General features: G+C 47.7%; 1 protein-coding gene across 2 annotated transcripts in view; it reads right to left on the bottom strand.

Moving 5' to 3' along the window:
- Positions 1 to 6,263: 6,263 nt before the first annotated feature.
- The window catches only part of LOC135400166 (venom metalloproteinase BumaMPs1-like), a 54,358-nt gene continuing 38,814 nt past the window's right edge, over positions 6,264 to 21,807 (bottom strand). For both annotated transcript variants that reach the window (XM_064631900.1, XM_064631899.1), the window contains 5 exons: positions 20,205 to 20,313; positions 18,286 to 18,453; positions 14,144 to 14,279; positions 10,673 to 10,795; positions 6,264 to 6,719 (listed from right to left, as the gene is read on the bottom strand). In XM_064631900.1, the coding sequence (XP_064487970.1) occupies positions 6,447 to 6,719; positions 10,673 to 10,795; positions 14,144 to 14,279; positions 18,286 to 18,453; positions 20,205 to 20,313 (809 nt within the window). In that variant the 3' untranslated portion in view covers positions 6,264 to 6,446. The remainder of the gene's footprint in view (positions 6,720 to 10,672; positions 10,796 to 14,143; positions 14,280 to 18,285; positions 18,454 to 20,204; positions 20,314 to 21,807) is intronic.

Below are 21,807 nucleotides of genomic sequence, written 5' to 3' on the forward strand. Positions count from 1 at the left end.
TCCACGAAAAAAGAAAACGGGAAGAGAAAAACGGTAGGTACATTTCATGAAATGCGACTGGATATAGTATATGGAAAGTGCCCCGTTGCTTTTGCGAGCATGTAATATGATATTCAAATACTTTCCAATGAAAAGCGAGTCAATTCCCCGTAAGCTTCCAGGTTTGCGGAACTACACTGATGACGAGCTCTTCCTTTCAGCCGGCATTGTAAGAGTATGTTGCAATTAGATATTGCGTTGAAAGTGTGTTGTGTCTAGCTTAGTTAGCGTAGTCATTAGCACCACCACCACCTACTAGATTAGTTACCAAAATGGGTGCCCTTCGTTATCCCGGCAGCAATGTATTCGAGGGGAATAGTGCTGGTGTCTCTCTGAAATAATCTTCGAAGAACTAACACATCCTAACTGCGTGTCTCATGTAGCCATCAATCAGAAAACGGAAAGAGATGCAGCAGTAGTAGCGGGTATAAGACTCATCGTGCCACGTCACATCTGCTTTTCGTGATACCAGAAGGGACATATGGAAACATATAGTAGCCGAGTGCGTGAGTACACATCATACCCAAAAGTGACGCGCACTTGAGTGAAAGAGAGCCCTGCAGTGAAACGAGGGTTGCAGAAACGCCCAACGATTCTTTCGTGGAATTAGTCAGGCCATGCACATTCAACCTTCTCATTTCGTTCAAGTTACAATAATCCCATGACCGCCAAGTTCTCTTAGGCCGTATACACGAGCCTGGTCTTGACATCATGTGTCGACTCGGGAGAAAGGAGGAAAGAAGTGATCCTTCAACTTCAATTTGTCTTCAAGGGAATGTCTGCGCAACCGTGGAGTACTCGAGGAAAGCTCGAAGTATTTCTCCCGCTAGGATGGGGTATCAATTTTCGAAGGGCCAAGTCGATCTCGAGTGTACGGTTGTCTCGAGATTCGTCTAAGAATGCGCTACGACAGTTTGCCTCTGCTCCCGGGAAAGGACAGACAAAGTTAAGGCAAATCACGTGGCGAAGTGTAAGCAATAAGGCGGTGTTCGTAGACGGGCATGGTTGTCCGCGTGAGACGTGTTTGTCCTTTCTCCCTTATTTCGGAGCGGGACCAATGAGGACGCTCCATTACCCAATAGGGGAGAGTGGGAAATAGGGGGCTACGCAGACGGCTGAACTACTTGCATAGCATATACGGCCATTACTATTGTGACAGGTTAGCCGAGCAGCCACTCTTTTAGGGCGGGTAACAGAAAGAAACCGAATGACCATTGATATGAATGCGGATCAGCAGTGATAGTGTTGAGCTTGTTTCCGCTGAGGTGAACGCCATGACATTTTGCACGTTTTCGCCAACAGCATGAACTGTTTACCGCTTCTTCCTTGCTGCCGAATTGCCGAACTTTCTCATTCTTTCTCTTTACTTAGGGGATGTGCCTGTACATGCGCGATCTGAAACTCCGTTTTCCGGATCAAACACGGCAATACAGCTCAGCACAGGATAGTGAGATTCATCGATCTTGTTGGTTTCGGGTTCATTTTGAATAAGAGTTCTTCGTTTATATTTACAAGTCAAAGACTTCCTAGTTCCAAGCTTGGATATTTTGTTTTTCCATGCATTGATATTGAATGCAAACTACAGATGTGAAAGCAATTTGTGCAGTGCTTGAGCACAAAACGAACCGAAATCAATAGCATTCTGCACACTCCATGTGACGCTTTTATACGTGTGCTCTATGGGTTCCACATCGAATCCTGCATGTGAAATGCATAGCTGTATTACTCTTACGTGTATGTGATTTTCTTGACGCGGTTACGATTTGATCTGTGCATGTGCGTGCGTGTTTTGCAGCTCTAAAGTAAGCTTGATCATGTTTCAGAATCAACTTTCCGCTTGGAAACATGAAGGAATTCAGCGACGCTTTCAAGTGCAAGAAGAGCTTTGTCTTCCTATCTCGAATCTAATCGCTTTTTCTACGACTACAAACACGGGTTTCGGAAGAACTTCTCGTGTGATACGCAGTTGTCATCCTTCCTTCATGACCTACAGATCAACATGGATTCCAACATCGAAACAGACGCTATCTTTCTAGATATCTCGAAAGCGTTCGATACTGTGAGTCATTGATCATTGCTTTACAAACTAACTTTACTCAACTTAGACCCAAAGGTAATTGCGTGGATTAGAAGCTACCTGACTGGTCGCTCGCAAGCCAACGTTAGTTAACAACTGTCTCTCTTCTCTTCTACCTGTATCCTCTGGCGTACCTCAAGGGTCCGTCTTAGGTCCCCTCCTTTTTCTCATATTTATTAATGATATGCCTAATAATATATCGTCATGCGTTCGACTCTTCGCCGATGACTGTGTCATTCGCGTCATTTCTTCCTCTGTCGACACTGTCCTCCTACAGCATGACTTGAACGCAATTAACCCCTGGTGCTCGACCTGGCTTCTCTCATCTAAATGTGCTCACATCACATTCACACGGTCTCAGCAACACTTAGTTCGTAGTTACTTCCTAGGGACGTCGCCAGTCAGTAAACTTTTTTCGTATAAATATCTCGGCGTACACGTCACCAGCAACCTCTCTTGGTCGCACCATATTAACGCTATTACTAATGAAACGAACCGATGTCTCGGGTACCTTCGTCGTAACTTGAAGTCAGTACCTAGTTCGGTTAAACACCAGGCGTTTACTACATTGGTCAGGCCGAAGCTCGAATATTGCTCCTCTGTCTGGGATCCTCATTACGTCAACTTAACCAGTCTTCTTGAATCCGTACAAAATCGAGCCGCTCGATTCATCACAAATACTTACTCGATCCCTTCCAGTGTATCATCCCTTAAACTCTCTCTCTCCAATTACCGGAACTCTCTACACGCCGAAGATATTTCCGTCTTTGTCTCTTTTTCAAATTCTTCCACAATCCCCAATTGCGCCCCAGCTTCATGCAACCTGCCTCATACATCTCCGCCAGAGTCGACCATACCTTAAAAGTCACCCGACTCCGGTGTAGATCCCTTCATTTCTCGTATTCGTTTTCCCCGTGGACCATAACCGAATGGAACTCTCTTCCTCAGGCGCTGGTCACCATTACACATTTTGAAACCTTCAAGAATGTACTTTCTCAATACCTAGGCTTGTAAACATTACGGTTCATTATTATTGTGATTTCTCATATTGTAGCACATTGCTCTCATTGTACTCCCTGTAAATGTCTTGTTGCTTTGATGTGATTTTCTTCTTTTTTGCCTTCCTTCCCTCATGTAACGCCCACAGGGCCTTTTGAGGTACAATCATAAATAAATAAAAAAAGAAGAGTGACTACATGAATTTTCACGCCCAAAAGAAGTCGTGTTCGTACTGGTGAGGTCGCGCAACTTTCGCGCAAGAGGTAATAAAAGAATTGTTAACGAAAATAAGAGCTGAAATCAAGAAGAATCATGAAAGAACAAAAATCTTCCTCTACTGATGCACGCAAGACTTTGTAAAACGCATCGCTATCGCTGTCACGAAGCATGCACCTTTGGAAATTTACATTTGAAGGGAAGAATTAAAAAATCCCCACGAAAAACAAACTCTTGCCACCGAAGAAGGGCCTTGGGTTGTTTGAACTCCCAGCTGCCGCGGAACGAGAAGTCATTTTCGATTTCCAACTCGGACATCCTTGCATGTCTCCGCTCCGCGCCTTGCTGACGGCCCAGACGGCTCACATTTTCCAAAGGCGAGCCACCATTGGCCTGTTACGTAGTGACGTTTTCCCGTTATGTTTAATGCCGTTAACATTAGGAGTATCAAAGTCAAAAAGCTGCATGTATGTGGGCGTGAGAGAGAGAGAGAGAGAGATGGTAAAGACTCACCGAGGCAGAAGTATAATTGGAGATGTAAAGGGGGATATAAGAGAGTAAATGCGAAAGAAAGTAAATGATATGACATTGAGGTAGTTGAAGGCAAGAGGTAAGTGTAATTTAAAGTAAGATATATGTGGTTAAGAGAAAAATGAAATAAAATGAAAGGTTACCGGAGGTAATGTAAGGTAATTGAAGCACGTAAACGTAATTACAGAGAAGTAGGGTAATTAGCGTCTAACTAAATGTAATTGACTGTAATTAAATGTAATTAAATTGACTTACACATAGTAATTGAAAGCGACTTCTATCGAGTAACGCAGAGGACACGCCAGGGTCTGTACCACCGGCCAGCTGACCTGTTATTTCACTGATCCGTACAAGAGAGAGAAAAAAAAAAATAGGCGTGAAAAGTAAATTAACAGCTGGCGCTCTTGACAGTAACCATTAAGCGTTTGCATAGTTATGATGCCAAGCAGCAGCGGGGAACATCAGCGTACGGAAGGATCCCGAAGTTCCACCCGCTTGCTGGAGTTCGTGATGTTACTTGTTCGATCACTTCTTGTTATAGCCGCTGAAGTATGGACAATTCCTTACGCTGTTGGTACGTATAAGCTTTGGGGTTCCACGTACTGAAGTGTAGCCTCAAATGTGAGACGTTGGTAGATTGAACATATTCACCCTCTCGTCGTCTTATAAGTTATAAACGACGGTGTAGTCTCAATCCAGAAGTTAAAAGAAAAATACTGACGTGTTATTGCACGTGATGTTTAAGATCGCCATGCAGAGAGTCCAATTCCATTCAGCATTGAATTTTCTGCAACTCAATTTTATAGCAAAAAACCTGTTCTCCCACGGCACAACCTTGAGCAGCTTCTGACGTTGATTCGTCTCATTTCATCACCGCGTTTAAATTTCAATTCGTGTTTCTTGTCGTTACATTTATCGTGTTACCTTTAATGTTACGTTATAAAATGACGATTAAACTGCGCTTCCCTCTCATTTGAAACCCCTCCCCCCGTACACGGCGTCCCAGCTAGCCTGTGCCACTGTCAAAATAAAAGTCAGTCGTCAGTCGTGACGCTGCTGCCCACCTCCGTGTGGCCGACAACTGCAAGCACTTTCACCACCATCACCACGGTTATGGGGTAACGGCTAGTTGAAGATTAGGTGGTGGTGGTGGTGGTGGTGGTGGTGATAGGGCTTGCCGTTGTCGGGCTCACGTATGTGGGCAACGTCACGACTCACGCCCTGGGGGAATGTGCGTCCTGGGCCGACTTCTAGGGGAACTGTGCCGACATATGTCTGAAAGCGTCTGAGGAAAACCCAGGAAAAACCCCAGACAGCACAGCCGGCACCGGGATTCGAACCTGGGTACCTCCCTGAAGATTAGGCCCCAGTCTTACAGTCCGGTGCGAACCAATGGGTGTTTGCCTTTTTCTTCTTCTTCTCCATCGTGCCAGCTCACATAAGTACCGCAAAAGAAAACAGCAACTTCACTAGTATTATTTTATTAATTCAATTTCGCAAAAAAATGTGTCCTTTTAGAGCCACCAAACCATCACGCCAGTACAGCAGAAACAGGTAGGAACACTGCAGAAGTTAACAGCCCTTCCCAGTTTCTCCACGGGAATTCGACAGCAGCTCCAGTGGAGCTAGCGGCGGCCGCGTCCGCTCGTTCCCCTGGAATCGGCCTCGCTCTTTCCACTACTAGCCTTCTAGGGCACTGTAACTCAGCCCATACGGGCCTTGCACACCCGCAGGTTCTGATTCGCCGAATTATCTGGCGCGCCGCCAAGACTGCTGCCACTCCGTGACATACTTTCCCTTACTACCGGCCTCGGTGGCTCAGTCAGTAGCATGTCCGCCTTCTGATCAGACACGCCGTCTTCCGCGGGGGGCGTTCAATACGGGCTGCCGTGTGATGAGCTTTCGTCGCACGTTAAAGAACCCTCAGGTGGGCAAAAGCAATCCACAGACCGACCGCTATGGCGTCGTTCATGATCTCAGTTGTCTCGCGACGTAAACCCCCAATTATTTATGTATCTTATTTACTTTCCCTTACTCTCTACTCACCGCACTCCACTTCCCTCCTCCTCTCTCACGTAGCGTACTCCCCTCCCACGTTCCCACGGATCGACACCGACACTTTTCCTCTAGTGCTCTTCAGGAGATATTTAGGGTTCGCATCCCGGGAACCCGGTATATTTTCACCCGAAATCCCGGGATTTCACGAGGCCAAACCGAAGGATTTCGGGTGAAAATATGCCGTAATATTTCGAACAGAGACTGTTCTTCGTCCAGGAGAAGAACAGTCTGTGTTCGAAATATCGGCGGCCGTGTTCCTGAGGCTCTTCTTCTAAGTCTTTCATGTGTGTTTGGTAGCTGTAAAGGAAATGAAACATAGTCGATGCTTTAGGTTGAACACCATTATTTTTTAGAGAATGATGTCAGCATACCACAGGCATAATAACTCCTGATAGATTTCAGACACTGGAGTATCATGTGCAGCCATAGAGCTTCGGCTTTTGCTTTCGTCGTATAGTACACCACATGCATAATAAAGATATGATATTGCAATCTGTGCGCAACGCAAGCGCTTCACTGACTCAGGTTAACTGCTTTTACTTCCACTAGAACCATGGGTTAATGAGAATATCCTCTGCCGTGGCGTCAATGGTACGCCATAGACACTTTTTCCAAACGTTCTCTTACACCAGTCTATAGCTCTCTGGAACCAGCTCTTTTTTGCAGTGTTAGTTTTGGTTGCCATAGTAGTTGTCCTAATAGTTATCGGCGGTCTTGGTGTTGTTGAACGGAACGGTGGTATGACCTCCGAGTTGTAGGGGTAATCTGGTCCGCTGACGCATTCTCCTCTGATGCACACCTGGAAACGCAAACGAAACAACGATGTGTATTGTGCATTCATTCTTCTGAATGATGGGCCTCATATAAGCGACTAGCTTGATTTTGTGAAGATCTGGGCGATCTCTCAACATCGCTGGCTATTCCTGTGCAGCGCTCATAGCCGCAGCCCCTTCGCGGCGCTAACACAGACAAACAAAGAAGAAAAGAAATTGCTAATGCGAGACAATATTGGCAGTTTGGCGCACATTATTATTATTATTATTATTTTGTTGAGTGCGCATCAAGTTCAAGAGCGTAGTGACAACTATAATCGTGTTATACTTAAGAGGCCATACCAGTCGGGGAGCAACTCCGATTCACGATTTTCCCGATTCTAGATGGCGCCAAGCTCGTCCTTATCACGCCGTTCGCCACCGACTCACGAAATAATCCCCATTGTGCATGGTTGACCTCGCGAGTTTAAGGCGGCCCTCACCCTCTGCGCTGTTTGTCGAGTGGTAAAGTGTTGGACTTTGCCACGAAAGGTCCGTAGTTCGATTCGAGACATTCACGTCTTTTTGCTTGTCTCCTATTGTTACATGAGTACTTTATTTTTATTTTTTTGTTCTTATATATTCATGCTACAATTATTGTTTTCACAAGTCACTACCGCCTGTACTGACTGACCCAGTGACCCAGAGCTTTTCCTTATCTTCCTCAGAAGGCCTCCCTTTGTGCGCCGTGCAAAGACAGACGGGTACAGGTTTTGGGTCATCCAACGTGCAACTAGCAAGGATTGTCGAAAGATGGAAAATCCAGGGAACCGGTCTCGAAAAATTGGCCGTATCTCAAAATAACGTGATCGAAGTCCCCGTTGCAAAATAAACTACTGTAAATAAATGTTATCTGGCTGTTTCTGCGCGGAAACTGCCAAAGCCCACTTAGACTAACCAGAACATGAAAATGCAAACCCCGAACTTTTACTAACCTAATAACCAACTAACTAACGTGCTGTTCCGTCGCGTCCGTTTCATTTATCTCCTATTTGTTAATTTTATTTATTTATTTATTTATGTATTTTTGGAATAGCAAGCCGACGTCCCGTTTGGCTGACCTTTAGCCAGTTTTTTTTTTTTTTCCTTTTCGTCTAATAAATACATCCCCCTCCCCCGTCGCTGTCGTTGGTTGTCGTTGGTTTTCCTTGCTCCGCGAACGTGAATTTGGGTTCCGGAAAAGACTGTTGCTCATTGCGTAGGCGGAAATAATTGTGCAGCGGCCGCTTGATCGATTTTTCTTATTGGTTCACGTGCAGCGTTCATGAAAAAAAAAAAAAAGGAAAAGGAAATAATAAAGATAAAAATAAAAATAAATTGATCAATAAAAGAAAGAAAGAGAAACAACAAATAAAGCTGCAGTTCTAAGTACCGTTATCCTAAGAAACATTTATCTGTGTGTAATCCGCTGGCTGGCTGTTTCAACATTACGAACATTACAGGGCAGTCCTGTTGAACATTACTGGAATGTTTGTGAAGTCGGCCTTCCACTAACCTAAATACGAGAGATTCTCGTTAGCCTTATGAGACAGTTGACTGAGTAAGCACAAACCCGAAACGGCAAAATCTAGCAAATTGACGTTTCATGTCAAGCTAACAAACTCATCTCACTTCTCTATAAGCGCACCGAAAAAAGAACAGGGTTTATTGGTCTCGGTGGTCTCTTACACGGGCCGCGACAACGCTGATTCGTCTACCCAACGTCCCCCTCCGACAATGCTGGCTGACGATAATCCCTTTACGAGCAGCTAAGGAAGCTTTTGTTCTGGTCTCCAAGGCCATGCTCTAATTCCGCTGTCCATGAAAGTAAAGAGGAGAGAGGGAGGACTACAGTGCGCGTGCGCATGGTCCATCCGCATGGTCGGCGGATGGATACGGTCAAAATGTTCCGCGCGGTTTTTCCTGTGCTACGGCTAGAGGGCGACACAGAATGACGCGGTTTACGGGGCTTTGAGACGGTATTTATCCGTACTCACTTTTCATGCTTTTTTTATAAAACAGAAAGTGGTAGACATATAAATTTGATGTCTATCGATTCCTGAAATAATTCCAGAGAAAGTAAATGGAAAGTTTTTTTCGAAATGGCTATAGAAGTTTAATAAAACCTGTTCAAAGAGGGAGGAGAAAAATTGTGTATTTTTTTCGCATTCGTGACGTCGCCGTAAAATACATACGACATATATGAGAAATCCTGTAGCGTAAATAGTTTCATCTCGTCTTCCTCTTTATGATGAAAGCGCCCGCGTCAAAATCTGCGCGGCGGTTACCGAGAGAAAGCATAAAAACTGTTCCATAGGAAATACATTAGGACGGAGAGCTGGTATGCCCTCTTAAGAAGGATACGAAATCTAGTACGTCAGCTCTCAAAATATTACTGCGTCGCACATAGGATGGCTGGACGCACAGAGGTCACTCTTTCTCTCTGCGCCACATAATGTAGTCCATCATGCTCGCTTTGTTTTCGCATTGGGTATTAGACTGGCCGCATGACCCTGCTGCAGCTGGCCCTTAGAAGTCGGCCCAGGGCGCACATTCCCCCAGGGCGCCAGTCGTGACATTGCCCACCTATCTGAGGCCGACATCGGCGAGCCCTTTCACCACCACCACCACCGCCACCGCTGCAGCTGAAAGTGCATTCCCCTACCGATGGCGCATGATGGCGCTGCAGTATTTCTCGTGGGGCGCTACCTGCGTCTCCTTATCTTCAACGGCGTATGTAGTCGACGGTCTAGGTTTCTTTCCCTTCTGAAGCTGAACACGACTATGGATGGGTACATTCCAAGGTATATCTAAACTGGTAGCGAATACAAGCGAAAATACCAAATCAGACCCATTGGCAAAGCTACCAGCATGAGGCACGAGCGATCCTGGCTGTAGAGGTACGATCGTAAACAGAAAAACTTTACAAGATGGGCATGGCTTGTGTCTGTACTAGTAGGTTATTCATAATTTTAATGTAGAAAAAAGTTCCTGTTGCCCCACTCTTGCACATATACGAAATCGTCTACCCCCCGAGTACATTTCCGTGTCCAGGTCCCTTTGCGCATGTGTCACAGGGGGTGTGTTTATCCGTGCATCTCTGTATCCGTGCCGTGTGTCCCTGCATTGTAATACAGCGTTTGTACACTTTTGGGGGTAAACAGGAAGCGACGTTCACATCTCGGAGCTGTAGATCAAGATTTACACGTGTGAGCAGATGAATGCAATATGCATCCCCTGTTGCTGGCACCGCGAAAAAAAATTTCGTCATGGGACGAGCGGCCATGATAGCGTGAGTGTTAGCAATCTGCTGAGAACCAACGATGCCATGTATTGTTGCAATGTACCTACGAGTGGCCACCCAATGAATAAATGCAAACGTCTAATCACTACGTGTACGTATAGCTCTATGTGAGAAATGGACCTCAAGTGAACCTTCCTAATTTCCTAACGCCCTTCAGTGTGGAGTTGTCAAAATCTGTGATATTTATGTATATCGAACTGATATGCTTAATCAAACCTGATATGATTTATTTTTCTGTGTTCTCGTGTGATGTTGTTGCCTGGGTGAGGAAAAGGGAATACAACGCAAACAAAGTTCGCGAATGTAAACGTGCCATGGCTAATTATGCACTACTTATTATTCATACTGCTGACGTCATCTCTTACGTCTTTTATTTACAATCGTGGTAGCCCTCGCAACGGATGGATGGCGCTGACCGTCTCTATCATGGCGTCATTCTGAAGACACAGGGGACTATGGGAGTTGCGCTACCTGTTTAGATATACCTTGTACATTCCCCGTTTAGGTGACCTCTGGATGTAGGTCACAAAGGTCGAGTGCGCGTTGCTGATGCGCTCAGCGACGTGAGAGTGAATCTTTAGGAGATCTCTTTTTGGCAAAATAAAATATTGTCAGTTGACGCCTACAATTAGAGGGCCACGCTAATAACATGCTTACCATAGATGTATTGTTTGAATCGCATGGTGTACCATCCAGAGCACGAATCCATGTATAGTAACGATCATTCCACTCATCTGCCGGTATGACGCACGCCAGCTGGCAACCGGTTAGGGCTCGGTACTGTAAAATAGCAGATTGAGAACAGATATTTCAGCGCACGGTAAGTAACCCTGGGTTGGGTGAGTCATACTGCGGCATCGCTCATGGTCATAAGCATGGTGGCGGAATGGGTCTCCCATTCCGTTCCAATTCCATTCCGAGGAATGGAGATTTGCGATAATTTCATTCCTTTCAATTTCTGGGAATGAAAAGGTATGGTCAGTTCCCACTCCTGGAATGACTTGGCAACCCAATTCCATTCCGTTAATTCCCCCAATAAAAGAAAAGGACCGGTAACCATACTGGCAAGTCCAGCAGTGCTAGAGGAGATTGACAGTACCAAGCACAGAAAAAGCACAAAGACAAGGTTATTTCACTTCTGACTGTGTGCAGGTGCGGTGCAAAGGGTGTGAGAGCAGAAACCAGCACGTTGAAGCCAAAACTGCCACCGGGGCACCCAGACCATTCCATTCCCATTCCTAGGACAGTTTCCGCCATTCCATTCCAATTCCATTCTGGGCTCTGCTAAATCTGGAATGATTCCGGAATCATTCCAACTCCGGAGTGGCAACTCCGCAACCCCGGTCCTAAGCATAACTGTCTCGCAACGAAAAGCCATCAGTTATAGTACGTAAGCGTTACGTTCACGGTGATAAACCCTCTCCGTAGAAACATTTGTGAAACACTTTTCGGATATGATACGGAGTTTTAGTGCGCCCACCGATTCGTATTCCCACCCACGAAAACGATACGATAAAGGGAGCTGTCAAATCGAAGGTCAGGAATGTGATGTCAGTGAATCGAAAGAAGTAGCGCGATTGGCTTACCATGTTTTCGGAACAGTTATCCTAAATAATACTGTGATCGACTAAAGCTCCCTAATATCATGGAAAGGAAAGGAAAGGTAACAGCGAAGGAAACTATATTATACTGGAAATATAGCTGGCAACGGTAACAGAAACGTATACCGCACACTTAGAATACCTCAAATAGACACAAAAATGAATACAGTTTGCGATAATATGAGGGGCGTTCAATCAAACCGGGACTTTCTGTCTCCTGAGTGTACAAATGGCTCCCGCTACTTCTTTTTCATCATTTTCACACGCGACAGGCCTCCGCGTTCACCACGTAGTGATCCAAAGTTTGTGCAAAACAGAAGACACGTGCTAGACAAGATGGCCGACAACGAGGTGAGCGCGCACATCGAACAGCGAATTGTCATGAAGTTTCTCGTGAATGAAGGCGTAAAGTCATCTGAAATTCACAGAAGACTTCAGGCTCAGTATGGCCACGATACACTTAGCCGCAGCAAAGCGTTTGAGTGGTGCAAACGGTTCCGAGACGGCCGTACATCAGTGCAGGACGATCCCGGCCGGGGCGGCTCAGAGCCCAGTGTCAGAGTTCCTGAGAACATCCAACTTGTGGAACGCCTGATCCTCAAGGACCGACGGATAACGTGTCTCGAACTGGCTCGAAACACGGACCTTTCTGTGCGAACGTTGAACACTATCATTCATGAACACATCCAGTTTCCGAAAGCCGGGCGTCATCACCAAAGGAGTCCTCCTCCTACAGGACAATGCACGCCCGCATACCGCGCACCTCACGACACGCACCTTACAGGAACTTGGCTGGGAGTTGCTGCCACATCCCCCTTACAGTCCAGACTTCACCCCCAGCGATTTCCGTCTCTTCGGGCCACTGAAGGCGTTCCTTGAGGGCCGCCACTTCAGCTGCGACGACGAGGTCAAGAATGCGGTCCGGATCATGGCTGCCACGGGTCGGTAAGGATTTCTACGCTTCTGGCATCCAGGCCCTCGTGAAACGATGGGACAAGTGCATTAGTGCAGCTGGGGATTACGTTGAAAAATAAAACTAATTTCTCGCCTGTAAGTTCATTTTACTTTTGCGAAAAACGAAAAGTCCCGGTTTGACTTGAACGCCCCTCGTATTTCGGGTACTGCAGGTTAGAGCCGTGCATGGGCCACAGCCAAAGACGCCAGCACCGCGGATCGGGCCAGGGCCAACATACGCATTATGCATATGATTCGACTCTCTAGAACCTTTTCAAAGAGACTTGACATTGCTCCGGACTCCTCACATATCCCCCAATCACGTTCGCGTAGCTTGGTGTGAGGGGGAGGGATTGGGAGAAAGAGTTTGTCGACAAGACCATTTTCTTCCACAAAAACTTGGTAGTATAACGATAACGCGCTTGCCCGCGTGCATTCTGGATTTGATTTGGTCCCGTGCTGTTGTGGTGTTAAACCGACAACTCTTGTATGTTTGTGGGCGCGTCTTCTCTTTTCTCTAAATTTTCTTATAAGTTTGTTTGATAAGCGCTAGAAATGCTAGGGCGGGATCTACTCGCTGAATCACCGGTCCGGGCCGCACAGAAACGTGAATGTCCGGGTCCGTGCCGGGCATTTTTCGATGCGCACGGGTCCGAAAAGGTCGGCTCGTGCAGGGCTCTACCTGTGACCAACACAGCTGCGCTGGCCGATGCGCAGCGTCGCGCGTTTTCCACGCGCCTTCTTCTCTCTTTCCCTCTCCACTCATCGCGCATGCGCGCCTCGCCGTGGCTACAGACAGACCACGCCGCTATTCTTGCATACTGAGGACCCTTATGCTAAGGCATTTAGAACGTACAGAAACTCGCTCGTTCAACTCTCAGCTCGCCAACCGGGGTGCCACAAGGAGCAGAACGACGACTTATGACGTCATAGCGTCTGCGCAGCCTGTCGAGGTCGGCGCTTTTTCTTTTTGTTTGTTTGTTTGACGGATTTCTTCTTTTGTAGTCGGTCAACCAGCTCCATCCTGAGGGATTAGGAATCGTGGGAATAGAGGATTTCATTATCCTGTGGGTGTTTCCCTGTGGGCAATGCTTCTTTAGAGCACTGAACAGCTGACCAGCAGACGATACCCTGAACCAATCAGCGAGCGCGGACGGTGTAGCGTCAGTGCAAGGTCACAGGCTGGAACTGCTGTGCGTCATCCTTGCGCACGGTGGGTTTTTGCGGCGCACTTAAAATTAAATTTTTGGGATAATTATTGCTCTGTGAGGTGAATTACTTCTCATATGGTACATTTTACTGGCATACTTAACGGTTTTGTAGAAAGAAAACAGGGTGTGAAAAATGACTGTTGTCTTACGTTAAACGAAAAACAACAAACGGGCGAGTGGAGCTATACTAAAAACGAAAACGGAAACAACAATAGTAGTAAAAAAGGATTATGACGTCTTGTCATGTTTTGTCGTTTTTTGCTCTACTTCTGTGCCTTTTCCTTTTTACTTTTGCAATGTCACTATTTTTTTTTTTACAAAGACAGTGTGCTCTAGTTCTTTGTATGCGTACCGATATTTACCGTGTCATAGTGGGATTTCGAGTGTCGATGACGACATTGCTCGTCAAGGCTGGTATTACTTCCTGGAAGTACCTTAGGCGATGCGATTGTTGTTGATGCTTCTGTGTGGTCTTTGAGGCATTGGTATCTTGGCAGTCTGTGAACAAATAGCGCTTGGGCTGAGAGAAATACAATACTATTTTAAAGAAATGATGCATAAAATCAAAAAGCAAGGGTTGTGTCTATACTTTGAGCTTGTAGACGAAGATGAAACGCATAGTGCAGTAGCTGCAGCATTCGCATTGGTATGTGCAGGGCGGCTCTGCTATATATATATATATATATATATATATGAAGAAAAATAGCATACGCTCTTTGGCTGCACGTTGAACATATGTTTTTAAAGGCCGAAACAGCTGTCCAATGCTGGTGTGGCGACGTTTGGGACTTATAAACATATGTTCAACGTGCAGCCAAAGAGCGTATGCTATTTTTCTTCATTTTATACTTTACTGGCTTCGCACTGGGCTTTCAGAGGTGAGTCACTCACCCTGACGGGAGGCATCACGTTCCACGTGACCTTCCGACGCCACTCGCTCAAACGTCGCCCACCTACGCATTGCTGATGAAGGCCCAATAAGGCCGAAACAGCTGTCCAATGCTGGTGTGGCGACGTTTGGGACTTATAAACATATATATATATATATATATATATATGAATGTATAACTGAGTACAGATGGACGCGAAAACAAATAGACTACAAGTAATGAAGAGACTTGGGAGGCCGTATAAGGGTTAAAAACACTTGCTACTTTTATTACATTAATAATTAAGGGGGCGCTAGGAATAGATTTACAGTTAGGGGTCGACGTTTCGGCAGTCAGCGCTGCCTTCAACAGAACTGTTGAAGGCAGTTGAAGGCAGTTCTGTTGAAGGCAGCGCTGACTGCCGAAACGTCGACCCCTAACTGTAAATCTATTCCTAGCGCCCCCTTAATTATTAATGTAATAAAAGTAGCAAGTGTTTTTAACCCTTATACGGCCTCCCAAGTCTCTTCATTACTTGTAGTCTATATATATATATATATATATACTTGAAGAAAAATAGCATAGGCTCTTTGGCTGCACGTTGAACATATGTTTATAAGTCCCAAATGTCGCCACACCAGCATTGGACAGCTGTTTCGGCCTTATTGGGCCTTCATCAGCAATGCGTAGGTGGGCGACGTTTGAGCGAGTGGCGTCAGAAGGTCACGTGGAACGTGATGTCCTCCCGTCAGGGTGAGTCACTCACCCTGACGCTCGTCTCCCGTACGCAACAAGCTCAATCCGATGGCCAGCTTACCGCAGCGGTATTCCTGGATGCCATGAAGGTGTGGGCGTGTGGTGAAGAAAGGCAAGCAGCAAAGTAGGAAGCCATAGTTTATTGGGGCAGCGCGATCAGTGGCTGCCAGGGGACTAAACTGACTGGCACAGAATGCCAGGGAAGCGCATGTCGCGCGGAGCGTAGGGGTGGCATCTTAGTCTTCGTCGGCTGTAACAAAGGCTTACGACAGCGTGCTGCACAGTGCTGTCGTGGCGACGCTGCAGCAGGCTGGCGTGGGCGGTCGCATGCTACTCTGGATACAGGACTTCCTCTCGTCACGGTCCCTCTTTGTTCGCACTTCTGATGGTGACGCCCGATCCTTATCCGTCTGCCGCGGGGTCCCACAAGGTAGTGTGCTTAGCCTTCTTCTTTTCAACATCATTATGGCTTCCCTACCGGCCCTCCTACGCGACCACACCAATATCACAGTCTACGCGGACGACATCTGCCTCTGGACATCCAGCCGGCGCCGCGATGTGATCCAACGCCGCCTCCAAGGAGCCCTCGACACGGTCGTAGCATACCTTCCTGATCGTGGGTTGTCTGTCTCCCCAACCAAAACTGTCGCCATGGCATTTACCCGCCGCTCCTTCCGTAGCCTCCCACTCCAAGTCGCAGGGTCTCCAGTGCATTTTGCACCGAGCTACAGATACCCCACTGCTGCCGTTCCGGATCACTTCAGCGCGCTAAGTTCAGCGGCAAAATGTTTTTGTTGTTTCTGCGAATGAATCTAGGCTTTATATGTCCAAATAAAACGCGTATAACAACTTTCTGTGTCGTGTTTCACTTTTTGGTCCCGTTGGTTTTGGTCACGTGTTGGGCGAGCGGAAGGATCTAGTGCAGGGTTGCGTGCATCACATAGCGTACCTGTCGTACCAGGCGCCGCAGGCGTAGTCGTCCATGTCTCCTTCGGTGACTTCGCCTGGCTTGGATTGTGCTTCAACTGGATCTTTAGCACGCTACAATCAAACGCAAGCCAACGTCTGGTAACAATGGGGTATCTAAGGGCGGCCGGCATTGCACGCATCGGGATAGGAACAAATACATGGGAAAATGGCGACCTTGGGAGACCTGCCGGGGCATCATTATCGAGAGGGACCTGATCTGGTCGAAGCAGCTCAAATGTCTCTCTTCTAAGGTAAACAACATCGTCAGCGTTCTTCGTCGCGTCTCTGGAATGTCGTGGGGCCCTACGTGTGCTGACCTTAGGTTTGTCCACTGCTCCCTTGTACTTGGAAGGCTGCGCTACAGCCTCCCCATCTTACATGAACTAAGCAGAGCTAGTGAACGGGAGCTCCTCAAGCTCCAAGCCCGCAGCCTTCGCGTCTGCCTTGGCGTCCCTAAGACGACAGAGACCATCTCCGTTCTCGCAGGAGCGAGGGAGCCACCGATTCCCACCTTGCGTGACAAGTAGACCCTCCGCATCAACACAAGGTACCTGATACGTCACCCGCACCACTCCATGGCAGTCGCCATGGAGTGCCCATCGTCCGCTTTCGGGTCCTGCGTTCTGCGGCTGAGGACGTCTATTCCCTCGCCCTCCACATGCCGTCTCACCCCCCTCCCATGTGGACCCTCGCTCCTCCTCCCGTGTACTCCAGCATCCCTGGCGCCTTCAAAAAAGTTGACCACCCTCCAGTCGCTTTGCTTCAACTCGTGCTGGAACACCTTAGTAACGTGCACTCCCGAAGAGTAGCGGTCTACACGGACGCGTCGGTCTCAGCGGGCGCCTCAACTTTAGCCGTTGTTGTGCCTCCTGAAAATTACGAACTAGTGCTCAAGCTTCCTCACGAAACGTCCTCCACCGAAGCAGAGCTCGCCGCCATCAATGAAGCCCTGAAACTTATAACGAGGCCCCCAAACAACTGGACTGTGTTTACGGACAACAAGGCGGCGCTGCAAATATTATCTTCTCCTTGCTCCAAGATCATCACAGACATCTGCTTCCTAGCCCTCACGGCATACAGCCGTCTCACCGCCTCCGGCCACAGCGCGTCGCTTCAATGGGTCCCCAGCCACATCGGCCTGCCGGGAAATACCCGCGCTGACGCTGCGGCGAGAGGCGCGCACGGGGCAGCTGCCACCACTATGACCACCACCATTCCTCTCACTACATCGGCCTGCCTGATACTGATCCGCCGCCAGACGTCTCGCAGCACCCTCGCGTTTAGCTCAAACGCTGTAGCGTCAAACACGTTCCTCCACTCCATCGACCCGAGGATGGAACTCACCCTCTCCCAGCGGCTGTCGCGACAGGAGGAGTCGATTCTCCATCGCCTATGCCTCGATGTTGCCCTGACCCCGCTTCTCCTCTCTAAGATGGATAGACGGACGCCCGCGATGTGTCCCTGCAGTGCTGCAGCCGCCGACATATGCCATCTTTTGTTGCACTGCAAGCGGTACGCCGGCCCCCGAGCCGTTCTCGCCTCAAGTCTCACTTCCCTAGGCCACACGGAACTTTCCCTGGCGACGCTGCTGGGACCTGTCCGGCACTCTAGACAGTGGACAGTCACCCGAGCCCTCCTGCGCTACCTGAAGGACACTGGGCTGCTCAGCAGCCTTCGAGCCACCCCATCGTCCTCCGCGACTTTTCCTTTTCCTTTTTTGCTTCTTTTTTCTCTTTTTGGCATAGCTAGTCAGCCTCGGCCTGTCTGACCTTCCCTCCTTTCTTTTTTTCTTCTTCTTCAATAAACATATCCCCCCTTCCTGAGTCTGCTCCCCGACTAAAGCTTTTCAGTATGGAGTTATTTCACCAGCTTCCCTGCATTTATGCCGTATTCGCAGTAAAACTTCTTACCTCGATACGTAAAGCATCTGGTTTGCGCAGCAGTTGGAGAATCTATACTGATTAAGGCCCTCTTGAACGTAGGTCATAAGAAAACCGGACGCCCATTTGCAGGATGTCGCGTTGGGATGGTTGGGAATATTCGTGGCAGAGACAGCTCCATCGTGCGTGCATCCCAGGCTGCATCAGGGGAAGCGATAAGAACACATACTTCAGGAAGAACACATCACAAGAGAGAACAAGGGCTCAAGAAAGGAACATAAGATGTGTTGAAAAGGCAACTCGGGGAAGTAACATCTCAATATTTATTTTTACATCATACACGTTCCGTACTGCACCCAAAGACTATTGAGGCGGAGATAATTATATTTCTAGCTAGGTGCTGTAGTTGGGCGCGATACGAGCTCTCGAACACACTTCTGTCTGCGTCCGGCGATGACATCAGAGAAGCGACACTCTCGGCCATTCCTATTGGTTCTCGTAACCACGTGACTTCTCCCGCAGCCGCCTTCATGACCGCCGTGATCAGTCGCGTATCAAGGAAGTTACGTCTTGCAGTTCCTTTTTCTTTTTTGTTTTGTTTATTTGTTTATTTATTTCCAAGAAGAAAACAAGATACATAATATACAGGATGAGGTCCCGTAGCTTAAAAGATAGTGTTTGGACCTCAAAGTGTTGACAATAATGAGCGACTCAACTTTTGAAAAAAAGCAACAGAAAACAAACAATAGAGAAATACATACGTGTATATATAATTTTACACATGTATGTACTAAGAGTTCATGACTTACATGTGATCACTATTGCGAATGGATAAAATTGAAAATTGAGTAAGGCACTTTTGGACCAAGTAAGCGTGGGTACGTTTCTGATATTAAACGATAGTGAATTCCATGTCTTGGTGGAAAAGTGAACGAATTGTAAGAAACCATAGTTGGTCCCACAAGCTGGAGTCACAAGAAAATTTGACAATTTGTGCGAGTGTGAGCGGCAGTAGATCTACGTGTAAGTTCAATGTTCGGTATCGTTAGTTGCTGTTGCAGGATTTTTTGTGTGAGTATCATAGCGGGAAAAGCTATGTGTTTCCGTACTGGTAGGACGTTCAAGGATGAATACACGTATTTAACGTTTCGTTTCATGAACAACAACAACAAATAAATTAATGATAATGAATGGGGAAATTCGCCACATAAGGTGCGGCCCACTATATACCCCATGGCACAATGGGCAGGATGAGATGTGTCCTGATGTGTCATGAAGAACATGATCCGAATGCTGGCATTTTAAGCTACGACTCGTACTTGAAGGGGGTGAAGTGATGTATGATATGTATGGTTATTCCATACACAGTGGCACAATATGATATGCGAGAATGAATGAAAGAGCGGTAGGCAGTTAATAGTGACGCTATTCAATTCTATTCTTTATTCAATTCAATTCTATATTTTCTATCCAATTCAATTCATTCAATTTCAATTTATTTCCAATTCTGCAGGTACAGAAATTTGGTTCATGTACAAAAGGCAGAGCCTGACAGGGTACATGAACCAGCACACTTTTACTTCCACACTTACCAGCGTCCCCCTTCAGTTGCCGCCGAGGGCGAGTGTCCCAACTAAGTTCCCAAGCTGTACTACGTTCCCAACTAAGTTCCCAACCAGCTGCCACTACGTGGATATGCCTGTGGCCGTCATGTCACTGCCGGGTGAGTTTCGGTATTCTCGGTGCCCATTTCCTATTCCTCTTTTACTCCATTTGTTGTATAACATATAATGCCGCTTCATATCGATGCAAATAATAGTCTTTTACATTAATCCACGACATCGTGATCCACAACAACTGCAACCCCTTTGATGAAAACACCGGAGACGCCATATGGATGATCGTGTCACGCATTTTCCGCCGCCAGTTGTATACAGAAGCGTGGTTACCTGTGTCCCATTTCGTGCGATAACCTGTGAACCACATCGAACGACCCTGCTGTGTCTTCGCAGAATCCAACTTTGTTGTTTCCACAGGCACTCCCGACGTATGTGGCTCCTGGAAAGTCAGAGGAACAATTAAGTTGAATGAATTCACGCAAACAGTGAGGAATGTGAACGCGCTGTTTCAGGGAAGGTGGGTGACCCTAAAAGTGTAGTAGTCCCGTACGAACTTGTGTGTAGCGGTATCCCGACGATAGAGACGTTAACGGCATCTTCCCGGTGCGCGTTACGACCGTGAGCTTCGAAATTTCAGTTGGCACATCGACCCTCGCGGAATAAAAATGATTTGATTGAGCTCTCCTTTCGTTTGTGGATTTCCAAGCCGGAAGAAAAGAGACAACCAGCGGGTTAGAAGGTTGGGCGAAGAATGATTTAATTCCCGTGCCAAGAGTCGTGCGCGAGAGTATCCGGCCAGCATTGTCGTCATCTGTCGGGGGCGCAACATCTGCTCCCCCCCTTCAGAGCTCCGGAGTAACGAAGGAGGGTAGAAATGAGTGCAGGCGCCCAAGAAACTGTCTTGGCACGGGGCGCAGCCGATGGCTGCGACCGGGAAAACGGGGTGACGTCGGAGAGAAGTGATGTGGGCGCGTGCTCGAAGAATGCGGGCTTGAGACGATCCACAGTGACAGATTCGGGTCGCCCGCGGACGTCGAGAAGAAAGGTCTTGGGCGATCGACGTAGGACCAGGTAAGGACCGGTGTAGGGGGGCTCGAGGGCGCTACGCAGCCGGTCGGTGCGCAGGAAAACGTGTGATGCAGTGTGGAGCTCGGAAGGCACGAAAGATGTCTTGGCGGAAGTGGTGCGCGTGGGGGTGAACTGAAGAGTAGCTAAAGCTTGGCGGAGGCCAGTGACGAAAGCGGACGGGTCCGGAGGAGGGTCGACTGTGGGAGTGAACACCTCACCCGGAAGGCGTAGGGGAACGCCGTAAACTAACTCTGCTGAGGAACAGCCGAGGTCGGATTTTACGGCGGACCTCATGCCCAGAAGGACCAAGGGGAGCTTGTCTGTCCAGGTATGGCGGCCGTCTTGCGCCATGATGGCCTGCTTGAGGTGACGATGGAAACGCTCGACCAAACCATTGCATGTGGGGTGATAGGATGATGTGCGCAGACGGGTGGTTCCGAGTAGTTTGGTGAACGCCGTGAAGAGGGCACTTTCAAACTGCTGGCCACGGTCAGTGACAACTTCGGTGGGAACACCGAAACGGGCGACCCATGTGTCCAGGAAGGTGGCCGCAAAACTCACGTTCGGGTCACCAGTTTGTGGATCTCCAAGCCGGAAGAAAAGAGCCAACCAGTGGGTTAGAAGGTTGGGCGAAGAATGATTTAATTCTCATGCCAAGAGTCGTGCGCGAGAGTAGCCGGCCAGCATTGTCGTCATCTGTCGGGGGCGCCACACGTTCACTCAGCCACGGATTTGGTTATCCGAACGCCACAGGGCACCATTGACCAGCCTTCGTCAGCGATACATGCAACGAGGCAGTAAAGAACGTGCTTCTATACTCAGACGAGTGCAATCTTGGGCCTTCCAGGCTGCTAACATCAGACAT

The sequence above is a fragment of the Ornithodoros turicata genome, chromosome 7 (genome assembly GCF_037126465.1).
Source record: "Ornithodoros turicata isolate Travis chromosome 7, ASM3712646v1, whole genome shotgun sequence".
Lineage (NCBI taxonomy): Eukaryota > Metazoa > Arthropoda > Arachnida > Ixodida > Argasidae > Ornithodoros > Ornithodoros turicata.